The sequence below is a fragment of the Lissotriton helveticus genome, chromosome 3_1 (assembly GCF_964261635.1).
Source record: "Lissotriton helveticus chromosome 3_1, aLisHel1.1, whole genome shotgun sequence".
Classification (NCBI taxonomy): domain Eukaryota; kingdom Metazoa; phylum Chordata; class Amphibia; order Caudata; family Salamandridae; genus Lissotriton; species Lissotriton helveticus.
The window spans coordinates 91278185-91291661 of NC_136061.1; the positions used below are offsets into that span (position 1 = coordinate 91278185).

General features: G+C 44.7%; 1 protein-coding gene across 1 annotated transcript in view; it reads right to left on the bottom strand.

Moving 5' to 3' along the window:
• Positions 1–13477, bottom strand: part of SGSM2 (small G protein signaling modulator 2) — a 929300-nt gene that overhangs the window by 319116 nt on the left and 596707 nt on the right. Inside the window, exons 4-5 of the mRNA XM_078683529.1 lie at positions 11163–11324; positions 9232–9299 (exon numbers count right to left, since the gene is read on the bottom strand). Coding sequence (XP_078539655.1) covers positions 9232–9299; positions 11163–11324 — 230 coding nt within the window. The remainder of the gene's footprint in view (positions 1–9231; positions 9300–11162; positions 11325–13477) is intronic.

Consider the following 13477-nt stretch of genomic DNA (forward strand, 5'->3'; position numbering starts at 1 on the left):
AAAAACGACTAGACGAACTTAACAAGGAGATGAGTGAATACAGAGACAATCTAATGCAATCAAAGGTGACAAAACTTCAGAAAGACCAAAAGAAATTTGAGTTTGAGAAAGTATATCCCTACTCTGCGGCCTCATTCACTCCACCAGCACGTAATGCCAACACCCCAGACTATTCAGATGAGGACTCATCGAATAGCAGCGGTTCTAGTAACAACTCCTTCAAACAAACTAAAAGAAGGGGCAATCGTGGTAATAGAACGAACAGAAGTGGACATGGAAATCAAGGCAATCACCAACAGTGGTACCCCCCACAAATGGGGATGGGTGCCCACCCATATGCTTTCCAACAGCCACCCTTTCCATTCATGGGTTGGAACCCAGGCTTCATGCCTCCGGCCAACTACCAACAACAGTATAGACAGCCTTTTTTAGAGAGCGGCCGGAGGGGCCGAGGGAAGAGGAGAGGGAACACCAGAGTAACCTGGCAGGAAGAAGACTCAGTAGCGAACCACACCCGGAGCAACCAGCAGCCAGGCCCGAGCGGAGTCTAAGTCTAGTGACAAACCTATCCACTAGAGTACTTACTCCTGTGGAGATGAAAGTTTTGGAGAAGGGGCTGGGTTTTGTCCCCACAGCCAAACCCGATAAATTTAAAATGCACTGCGAATTAGCGGGGTTCTTTCGCAAATTGAAACTGAAAGCTTTTTTTGATGGTAAAATAGACCCCCTAGAATCAATCAGGAAAGGTGACACAGGTCTAAGACCTAACTCCACCTTTATCCCACCCTCACACACGATACCGGCAGCCATAACTGCTTTTGAGCAAGCGGTATTTAAGGATTTAGAACATTGCCAGAACCCGAAAACATTCGGGAATTTCAATACTGCTGAATTTGAGGCATTGCAACAATTAAAAAACGACACCTCCATAACCATAAAACCCGCGGACAAGGGCGGAGGGATTGTCATCCAAGACACAACTGCGTATGAGACCACCTGCAAAAATCTACTCAGTGACGTTAGAAATTACACGCCACTAGCATTGGACCCAACCCCAGATCTTGCTAAAAGAATTAGCTCTATGGTAAAACAAGCAGAGGACCAAAACCAGATTTCTAAGAATGAGGCTGCATTTTTGAATAATACAAGTAGTATAATACCCTACTTCTACACTCTGCCGAAAATGCATAAAAACAAACTCCCCCCTCCTGGACGCCCAATCGTCTCCGGCATAGGGTCACTTCTGGAACCGCTTTCACAATTTTGTGATTATTTTCTGAAACCATTAGTCCAGTCTACACCGACCTACCTGAAGGACACCAAGAGCCTGTTACGACTTCTGACAGAAATAAACTTTCCTGAAAACTCTATTACCCTTGTAACACTAGACGTGGAAAGCCTTTATACTAGCATTCCGCAGGATGACACAATCGAGGTCCTTAAAAAGGCCCTAGATTCAACCAACTGGGAATTCCAGACCCCAAAAAAATTCATCATCGATTGTGCCACTATAGCACTAAAAGAAAACTTTTTCTCATTTAAAAACAAACTGTACCTACAATGCTCTGGGACATCCATGGGCAGCACCTTCGCGCCGAGCGTGGCGGGGCTGTATGTGGCAGATTTTGAGGCTAAACATATCCTACCATCAACTGCTAACTTTTCTTCGTCAATGCTTCTGTGGAAACGCTACATTGACGACATCCTACTCATTTGGAATGGTAGTGATAATGACTTGAAAGATTTTCTCTCATGGATTAACACCTTGGACCCTAACCTAAGATTTACCAACACCACAAACAGAAAAGAAATCGTATTCTTAGATGTGGTTATTTCAATCAGCGGAACGACACTGGCTACAAAAACCTACAATAAACCTACTGCAAAAAACAATCTGCTGCAATTTAACAGCTTTCACCCGCGCCCGTTAAAAGAAAATCTACCTTACGGGCAATTTCTCAGGCTGCGGAGGAATTGCAGCACAACCACAGACTTCAAAAGTCAATCAGCTGATCTGACCGAAAAATTGAGAAATAGAGGCTATCCAAACTCCACACTAAGCAAGGGATTCAAAAGAGCTAAAAATCAGCCAAGGGAAGCTCTCCTTGAAGAAAGAACTAATAATTCAGATCAGATTCCACTCACTTGTGTCACGACATACAGCAGCCTCTCCAACACCATGAAAAAAAGTATAAATAAACACTGGAGTATTGTAAGAACCTTGAAAAAGGATTGGGAAAAACCCCTTTTTTCCTTTAAAAAGGGACGCAGTCTAAAAGATACGCTAGTCCACACACGCCCAAAAGAGAATCCACCGAATATCACACCATCAGTAACAACATCGTGGGGACTCCCTAAAATCACTGGGCATTATCCCTGCTCGGATTGTAGCGTTTGCCATTTAACACAACCTACAAAAACATTGACATTGGAAGAAGGGAAAGTGTGGACGCAACGTGTTCATACCAATTGCAACTCATGCAATGTGGTCTATCTGATCACTTGTTCCTGTAACCTCCGGTACGTTGGCATGACCACTAGAAAAGTGAAACAAAGAATCTGCGAACACCGGAGTAACATAAGGTGCAAGAAAGTAACCACTAAACTGAGCCGCCATTTCCTAGAAAAGAACCATACCACTAATGACATGACGTGGACTGTCATTGAAGCAATTGATGGTGTAAGGAATATACAAAATAGACTGTTCGAAAAGGAACAGCGTTGGGTATACCGTCTGGGGACAAATGTCAATGGGCTCAACGACGATATCCCCTGGAACACAGTCCTAACATGAACTCTTTAACTCCAGCTGGCTGTCAAATACTACACAGCACGGATCTGTTTAAAAACATGCAATATTCGATTGATTTTTTTAAAAAAAACTCTGGGCACGTTAATATCCCAGCCCATAGTCCAATCTATGTTTACAAAATCACAATCCTTTATGTGCTCTTTCACACTGTCCTTCCCTATGTATGAACCCACTGGTTTATAGCAGTCCCAAAGTTCCTGATTGCAAAATAAATCCTGCCGACCGAAATAGCCAATCCCTCGCTCTTTTCCGAGAGACAATGTGTTCCCTTGGTTGTCACAACAACTATCAGCGTGTACACGCCTCCCTGAGGCTTAGCGTAGGGATAGGCTCCTAAATGCAAGCCTCGGTCTGATCAGTAACGCACATCCGCCTTAGTGGGCGTGTGCGCCCCAAGCCTCGCTTCCACTGAGACACGCCCATCGCGGTGAACAGCGAGGCACGCCCAAACCCGGAATTGAGCGCGTAAACAAAGCGCTCTTATACGCATTCACCGGCCCCGCTTCCCATCGTCGGGGTCCGGTCTAGAGGGTCGCAACAGGTTTAATAGCGGGCTGTGAGCGCTGAGGGCGTGAGTCTACATCCACAGCGGAACGATCACTACGACTAACAAAGCTAAGTGCCTGTGTGTTGTATGGGTTATGCTGACATTTCGACTCTGTACTTTTTCTTAGGATGTGCCAATCGCGCTCCAACCCCCCTCCCGAGACCCATGGTGCCAGTAGCGCCCATTTTTGAAGTGAGATGTTCTCCATATTACACCACCTTGTGGGGGTCACTGACCATTTGGTCAAATTGATCCCTTCTCATGGAGAATTCACATCGCGTTTTTATCTCCCTCACTACTATAGTAGTTTTTAAACCACCTCTAGCACCTCACCTCCTAGTAAATACGATTATTCCCAAAGGGCTACTTGGATGGTGCTTAAGCTATCTATTATTGTGTGCACACAAAGGTTTGCCACCATCTTAGGAGCACTACGATAAGTCTACGCTGGCATATACTAATTGTACGTATGTCTTTATATGTTTGTCTGTATATCTTTTCCTACAGGTGCTGATACACCCCTAATTTTGGGGTTTTTTGGATTGAGCAAATTGCTCTCCCATTTTAAGCACTTTTTTCACCTTTCCTTTTCACTTTCACGCCCCCAGGTCAGGGTGGACTATTAGAGTGTCCATACCGCCGGGGTTATAGTCCTGAAGAATGCCATGGTGAATACATACCACATTGAAGGCAGAAACATGTTGACTGATTTTAATAAATTTGTGGTATTTAGCTGAATTTAAACTAGATCCTAATAACCTTGGCTATTAAATTCAGACACATATACCACTTACACGTGTCTTAGGGATCACTTATTAAAACTTTTTTGATACCCTGTTAGTCACTTTTTAATTTGAGAATCTTCACAACACACCCTCCCCACACAACCAGCTCCGCAGTCTTTCTGGCGTCGCAGCACACCGAAGAGACACTCGGTCTCTTCGGTGGGGCCCGATGATGAAGCATGACACTGACTAGGTCGGTGTGTGAGGGCTTTCCTACTCAAATAGAGTGACTGTGATCCACCTCAACTAGAGTGACTGTGATCAATAATATTTCGCTTATCTTTTTGCTCCACGTTTCTGGTAGCCGTGGGCTTGACCAGTTCAGACTTCTCTCTTTTCTTGTTGCTTGACATTTAACCGGGGACTAAGAGAGTGTCTTTGAAATCTCCCTACCTCTCTCTTTGTTGATACGAATTATTGCTTACCTAATTAGATGGCAAGCGTTATGACCTAATCAGATAACACGTTCCTGTGCCGTGGTGTGGCTTAATCAGATAACGGTTTCTGCATCATGGGATGGCTGCTAGTTAATTTGTTAACCAGAACAGGGTCAGGAATAGGGGGATCGATACAGAACCTATAGGAATACATCACAAGCTGCCTTTCCTTCCCACACCCGATGAACACAGACAGGCCATAGAGGGGACAACCACCTGACTGAAAAATAAATATAAATGTAACAAATGTAAATTGATACTTGTATAGCGCACTACTCACCCGCAAGGGTCTCAAGGCGCTTGTACGAATACCGCTGTGGAACCCATCCTGGCTTTCCCTGTGAGGTGTCCACTCCTGGGCACCCCCAAGGTGGAGGCCAGGCATCCTTAGCGTTGTGGGGGCCGTTGTGGAGATTAAGCAAGCTAGTGCCCAGAGTTGCAGAGTGGGACTCCATGATTGGAGTAGGCACCGAGGCGAGAATGATCAGGTCCGTGGAATTTTGAGCCCAAGACCCGCCGAGGCGGGAATTGTACCCTGGTCCCGGGCTAGACCTCTGCATCAGGGTCTGCCGCTCTAACCATTGAGCCACACTTCTCCATAAAGAGAAGAAGAGGGAGGCTAGCTGTTGAAAACAGTTCTAAGCACATTTAAATCTACTCCTCCTTGTGCACACACCACAAATGAGTTCCTGCTCCAGCCACAGGGACCTTCACAATCCTAAAGTCAATTAATGAAGCCTGGTCAATCTAACAAATTAGGAGAGCTGAAAGTGGCATCACCTGAACAGAAGAATCCTGTGATGGCCTCTGATCAGGCTTGTTTATTTATAGACTTCAACAACCTACTTGTACTGTTGGCTGTTAATGCATCCATAGGCCCACAGCCAGGCAGGCCGCCACCGGAAGAAACAGGTACTTGATTAAGGCCAAGTGAGAGAATGAAGAGTAAGTTGCTTACACTTGCTATGGAGTTTTTACGGCTGGCTTCCCTTAGCATCTGTCCAGACTCCACATCTGACTGCCTGAACCACCAATGCACTGAGCAGGCTGAAGATATTGCTCCATCACAGACCCACCATGATTAGTAGGAGTTCCTGCTACTATCAAGAAACCACCAGCATGCCTGAAGACATCTAACAGTGGCAGCTTAGTTTTAAGGCGTAAAACAGACAAGACCAACGGAAAGAACTACATCACTCCATGCGTACCTACGCCCATGCACATGATACCCAACCCACGTATAAGGGCAGCATTTGTCACACCACCCAAAGATGGTTTACTATGTGACACTTTCTCACGTTACACCTTTGCACTGACCTGTTCCACCTTGAAGCTAGATTCATACATCATCAGACACCAAGACATCACCAAATTTCAGAAGAATGACCATCATATAATATGAGTACACCCTAATCATTGGCACACCATTTGGTTCAAGATATTTTAGGCATGCTGGCATTCTAATGATATAGCAAAGCATATACACCCTAGCTCTTTTGAATGCTAATAATTGAGGTTCAGTTATACACTGGCAAACGTTGCCATGTCTTTGGATTGCTTGGTTGTTCACCTTTCAACAATAAACAACCGTTTGCAGAAAATTTTGGACATGATTATGAGGAGACACCTGACAGTTGCTTAGTCCTGCGTTATAGACACTAACCATGACAATGGTACTCCCTCCTAATGAGTGAGCATCAAGGAAGAGAAGCCAGGACACAGCATCCGCCTCTCTCTGTTTTCCATCGGGCACTTCAGTTAGGAGTCTCCTTAGACTCAAGGCAGCCGTACATAGGGGCTCTGGTGTCTAACATTTGCAGCTATCGCTGTTCAGTGTAGATGTCTGGCGTACAGCTAAACTTCCATTAACAGCAATCCAGAGGACTAGCACTTACTTATTTTGTAATGTTATTACAGTGGAAGGTGTCCTAGCCTTCATCCCTCTCTACTCCATTGGGTAACTGGATGGTGGCATTTCAAAGCAACTGGTGACTTATCAACACTCAATAAATGGCAATCTGTGAAGTCTACAAGCGTACAACCACCAGAGGTGACCCATAAGGGGTTCAGCAGCTGTTCACTCACAGTTCCACTTTAATCCCCACAGCAGCCCACAAGCACTCCCACGGCAGTACTACAGTCACTAAATCCCACTCACAGTTCCTTTGATGTTCCTGAATGAAAGGAGCACTGGGGACAAACACAATAACATAGTTCCTGCATCAAAAAGACACTATACATCCCATCTTTATATGATGACCCTAGTTAAATAATAACATTTGACTACCTGTACTTAGGGTTGACTGCGCTGTCACTAAAAAATACTCCATTCAAGACACAAAGCGATAAAGCTGTAAACGTGAGACAAGAAAACGAAACACAGTTTGTCCTACCCAATGAAATATTTAAGTCAGACAAAACAGGAAGTTGCAGGGTGGAGGACAGGAAATGGGGGTCTGCGTGCGAACGTGGATTCATCCTCAGTGAGGAAGGACTTTGAGGATGAGGAGAGGACACAGTGTGTTTTGTGCTTGTAGGCGGAACCAAACACTGTCATGTTTCTGCTTCTTGAAAACACTTCACACTTTGTGTGTTTCTGGTGATAGAAGCACCAATTTCAATTATATGAAGAGCCTTGCCATCAAAGCAATCCAACAGGAGAAGTCAACAAACCTAGGATACAGAACTCCAAATATACAAAACCCTTAGATCTCATGACAAGGAGAAAGGTTTAAGGGCCACTGGATTAGACACAGAGACTCTCTGCAAATGTCCTGCAGCCCACAACAAAGCACAGCTTGTGCATGCACATAATTCACAAAGGAGAAATATTTTTTTTACCTTCGGTCGGAGCCTTTAGGGCCGCATCGTAATGGGGCGGTCGGTTTCCTTTCCGACCGCCTCATTATGATGGAGGCGATTGGAAAGGAAACCAGCCGGTCATTCGGGCTGGCTTCCGATGGGCTCAGAGAGCCCATCCACCGATTACGGTTTCCGACATGGTTTCCATGCCAGTCTGTTCAACATGGAAACCATGTTGCAAAGTGTGTTTGGGGGCCCCAAGCAGGCTCCCCTTTGGTTCACAGCCTTCGGTTGGAGGCCGAGGCCCCGTTGATACCTGCACCTCATGGCAGGCACCTTGAGTTTCGCAGGGATGAACCGCACCTCCCATTTCACTATGGGAGCATGCATTATGGCCAGTTTACAGCCGTATTGCATGCTCCCACAGTGAAATATAGGAATGCCACCGAACACTGTTCGGTCGCATCCTAATGGGGAGGTCGGGACTGCCGACTGGGTGTCGGTCGGTCCCATGACCAAGTCGGTGTCGGGCGGAAGTGATTTTGCCCGACAACGTAATGACCCACTGAGTGCAACAGCCCCTTTGACCAGTAGTGCTGCTCTAGAGAATACATGCAAATTAGAATAGGCAGCCATAAGGTCCTGTGACTCTGAGCAGAACACAGAAGCGGCTCGTGCCGGTAAGAGCGGTATGGGGTGGGGAGGGAGTCGACAGATGAGGACGAGTGAAAATTACATTTAAAAAAAAAAGAAAAACATTTACTTTGTGCACGCCATATCGCGAGTTTCTTTTTTCCTATTTAATTTTAACTTGTCGTCTGTTGACTCCCTGCCCCTAATTGTTCCACCCACTTCCCATCCGTTCTTACCTGCACGGGCCGCTTCTGGCAGGACTATATTACAACAACAAAACAACGGTCCCCTCGGGGGAAGTGTAGGCCTCTACTTTCTTGGCAACTTTAAAAAGGCCATCAACTGATTACGTGTTATAAGAAGGTTAATTCAGTTTATTATGGACAATAATGAGATTATTCTCAGAAAATATAAAAAAATTATATACACATATTCAATCCGAATCTGCTCCAAGAAACCATGCAGTGACTGTGAATAAGTCAATTAATGTGCGCAAATGCTATATACAATGCATATATACGAAGCGAGTGGATGACATGTATGTTAAATTCAATGACATAACTCAGAATATAGTGTGAAAGATACTGATTAAAGGGGATTCTGCAAGGAGCAAGTAAAATTAGGCAAAAAAAGCTTTGCTTCTGAAGTACACATCGTCCAGCTACTCAATATTTTAAGCCAACTACGACCGACCTGTAGATGGTGGTTGAGCAAAGTCTTTTTGCCTACTTGCTCCATGCAGAATTCCCTTATAAGTGAAACAAGGTGGGGTATGCAAACAATGCCAGGAGGTGGAGTAATTTATACTCCTGGATGTTTCACTCAAAGATTTCTGCTAGCTTGTTTTTGGTCCTGATGATGACTTTGTTTCAAAATAATTTTTTATCGGGGTCGAAACATTAACAAATATGCTAGCGGACTAACTTTAATCAGGATCTTTCACATTATATTCTGATGCTGAGCTGTGTCATTGAATTTTACATTCATGTCAGCTACTAGCTTTGTATATATGCATTGTATGCAGCACTTGGACCCTTTTAGTTAGTCACCATCACAGTTTTCATTGTATTATGCTCTATAGAATACATGCACACTAATTATCCTCATTATTCAATAGCCGCATTTCTCTATCCAGGACAACAAAGTGTCCTGAGAGTTCACAAATACAATAAGTCCTCCCCCTGGCTTGAAATAGTACACAGAAGCTTGCCTTACCCAGAAGAGAAGCCAGGATGGAGCCGCAGACTGGATCAGCCATCAACGATTCCTTCTCATAATATTTGCTAAAAAGAAAAAAGAAACACACATTTAGAAAATGTAGACTTTCCATGAATAAGCAATGTGTATGGCAGGAAGCGACATGCCTGGCCTATTAAACTCATGCCTTGCTTGAGACTGTCATTAGAATCATATTTGGAGCATCGATTAAACACAGGAATGAGTACCATCATGAGGCATGTTTTATCGCCTGGTCCACTTATCTTGACCCTATTGAGCATTTCTACATGGATAGATATGTCAGTTGGGACTGGATTAAGCTAGAACCATTGGCACATCATGCAGCGGCTGCAAATGTGAGCAGCAGCCCGGGGACATTGAACAGTCAAGGTATGTTGAACAGCCCTCTCCACAGGCTACCCATTGATCAGTACAGTAGCCTATCTAAGCATCCTCTTGGCATGTTAGAACCGCATCACAGGCAGGGCGGTGCATGGAATCATGTTCTGGGAAACAGGTTGAAATCTCTGAACAGAGTGTTACAACAGCACCCTGCCAGAGGATGGCAGCACCCTGCCTTATTCTAGCAACAGGACTGATGGTTTATCATTTTGCATCACTCAATTCTGGCTGGCTATAAGTTGGCACAGGTATATGGATGGGTATTCTATGTCTTGGTGTAATATTTAAAGCTGATAATAGTCTTTGTGTTGGATGGACACTGCCTCCCCTTCTGCACCAATGATTGCTGGCCTATTGCATACAGTATTTGTACCTGGCACCATTTTCGGATGAGCACATGATTTACTGCAGATGATGAATAATGCTCATGGGTAATGCAACAGAACAGTGTGTCATTGCAGAACTGCCTGCATAACTTGCAACCTACATAAAAGTCTGTGACCTTGGGTATCCAATGCCCAATGGGAGTGGTAGGTCCAGCAGAATTCAATATTTGGACCCATAAGTTGTCAAAATTCTCACATAGGAAATCTTTCACAACAGCCACTTGGATGAATTTAGAGAGTGTGGAAAGAAAAATGCATCTTCATGAAACAAAACTTTTCAGTACATTTGCTGGTGTGTTGTACACATTGCACAAGTACTCACACTGAGGGGCCACAACACGGTTGGGCATGGAGCTTTTATTATTCATCATCATGACATAGTATGTCAGTCTACAACTAGCAATTCATAAGATCAATGAACTCTTCTAGTGGAAGACGTGTATATGTGTGTATGTATACAGATTTATATACTGCAATTCCAGTTATTAAAGGAACAGAGCACTCTCGAAAGATGGGCTTAAGAAGGGCGCGCAATGGATGAAGATCAGAGGTTCTAAAGGTATACAGACAGGATCTGGTGGATTACCATCAAGTGCCATCATCTGAAATGTTACACATGGGTGACGAATGCACAAACACATGTAATGATGCAAGGAGGTATATGGTGAGCTCCTATGAGAGGTTTAGGTTCCTAACCCTTTGTGGTTTCCCTTGGAAGCTACTGGTGCCATAAGTTGTTCTAGGTGGGCCTTTTACCATGGATGGTAATGGAAAATTCTTCAATTATGATGTAGGTGCTGCAAATTAAAAATCATTGGATGGATATAGTTTTGTAGTAGGATCTTCGAAATTGATCCCATTTCAAATCATTGAGCCAGAGATGCCTCTACGTTCATCTGGGACAGTCTTCTTTTCTTATAGATTGAGATTATGACCTCCAGCTAAGTTTCTATTCCAAACATATTCAGCAATACAGACCTCCATGGACATTGGGGGCAGACAGGACTGCCAGACATATCCAGAGAGTCCATGCAGTGCCACCTCAGCATGTATTTGTAGGGGTTGTGAGTAGCCTGGTAACATTTCATCAATGCCAAAACCAATATTTCAACTAAGGAGTCATTCCATAGTGGCGCGTACCTGTTGTTTTCCACAATGTACTGCACGATCTTGTCCAGCACCTTCTCGATCAGGGCGGTCCGCACCCATATGTGCTTGAGAGCCTGTGGGGTCAGCGTTGGGGCCTTGCTTGCCGTGGACCCCTGCCGTTTCAAGGATTCCTGCCCGTTGGAGAGAGGCTTCCTGAAAAAGAAGAAAATAAGTTCAGCATTTCCATGGAAGCCGGTATTGTGGGTCACCAGTTGCTGGCTAGATAAAGCTTACATAAGACTCTACATGTTGGACAAGTGGACACACTGGATGAGACATAATACACATCCTCAGGGCCTGACCCTTTGCAATGATCTGTTGGTTTACAGTCTGGAAGAAGATGAAAAAAGCAGATAGAGAGTAAAGCTCCACTTGATACAAAAACTGCATGACTACATGGTACCTCAGATATCCCCAACATATCACGTCACACCGGTAGAAGGCCTTCCATGTCAATGGAGGTGGCTAACATTGGTATTCTGGGACATTGGTAGTTAGAGGTGGTGGTGGACGAATTAACCTGGCAGAAAAACTTGATGAACATGGTGTTTAATGAGAGACTCATTTCTCGCCTGATTGATTGTGTGCATTTGTATGAAGATATGAATTGACATTCCGCGTCCTCTGCTCTTTCCTACCTCACGTGGATTGACTCGGATAATGACCTACTGAGGATAGACGTGCAGAGGTTTGCAAGTGTTCTAGATTACACTTAACAGGGGCGGTACAACCATGCTGACCCTCTAGATTTGTTCATGGTTGGATGTTAGTTCTGAGCGACCAGAAGACTGTTAGGAGTTGGAATCGATTAGGTCTGGCCTGAGATACCTCCTGGCACACTTTATGTGTCTTGCTTCTTCTGTTGTCTCTGTTATCTCATACAGTGGGGAGTTTCACGTTTAAGGTTAGAACATCATCCACCAGGCATAGGAATGTATCTCTTACAATGACTGCTCGTAAACTCCTGTAAAGTGGTAAAGTTGAACTAATCCTTTATACTTCTTATATGAGTAAAGAATGATTTTAAAAATATTGACTCAGGTGGCAGACTGTATAGGCATTGTGTTGATAAAGTGCAGTTTGCACTAGTATTTGCACCAGACAGTGCAAACGTTAGGGGCCTAATTTACTAGATTTTGGCATAGGGCTGCCCCGCAAGCCATCCTGCTGTGCTGTCCTAAGAAATACAAAAAGGGCAGAAATGAGCAGTATCTATGCGATATGGCGCATTCCTGTACTCTTCCCAGTGCTGGCACTCTAATGGCTGCCTTAAGCCAATGCAGCTGTCCGCATTGCACAAAAATAATCCTACACAAAAATAATCAATAGAGGCTGAATGCAGCAAACATGGAAAGAGGGAAAAACAAGGAGAAATAAAGATATTTCTCCTCATTGTGTCTCACCTACGCCAGAGGCGTAGGCTTTTGACATTCCCAGGTTTACGGCATGTTGTAAATCTGGGACTGTGTCAAATGCCACGGGTGTTACGTGGGAACACCCCCCGTAATGCCCATGGCACGCCTCCTCATTGCAGTGTGAGGCAATGCAGAGACTTGTGAGCTCCCTAGACCCTTGGGGATTGTTAAGGGGAAGGAGACCTCAATGTGGTGCTTGATCCATTTGCAGACAGATCGAGTCAATCTCGACTGCCTCACCAGCGCAGCAGGTCTTCTGACCTCCATTATGGAGAATAAATATGTCACTGACCTGTAGATGGCTTGCCATGGCGACAGTAACAAAGGCACATGTATCACCCATGCCCGCCTTGCGTGATCGCGTATTGACCAGGATATTGACAAGTGGATCAGGGAGGTCCTTCATCTACCACGCACCTTGTCGGATCATGCCCCAGTTTTGCTCTCCTTGACTACTTGCCTCGTGCTATCACAGGGCACTTTCCGTTACGTGGTCTGCGAGATCAGGTGTTTTGAGAGGAGGTGTGAGCGGCAATCATGGAATACTTTGAACACAATTCAGGCACAGTGGATACGCAATCCATGCTATGGGAGGCTTTCAGAACTTTAATGCATGGGGTATATCGGGCCAAGCAGGTTGGAGTGCTGTACACATTGAGTGCCGATTTGCCGTGGCTTGAAACCGAGATCAGGTTATTAGAGCTCCAGTTCTAAATGACAACAGTGCATCCACGCTGGCTAGTACCCATAGTAATTTAAATTAGTTCTGTGAGGCTGGGAAATGAGAAGCTCTTTTTTTTTTAACAGGGAGGCCCGCGTTTGGTTCTATGGTGAGGGCGATAGAGTAGGTTTTGCGAATATGCTGCGTACACCCTGGGCTAACGACTACAT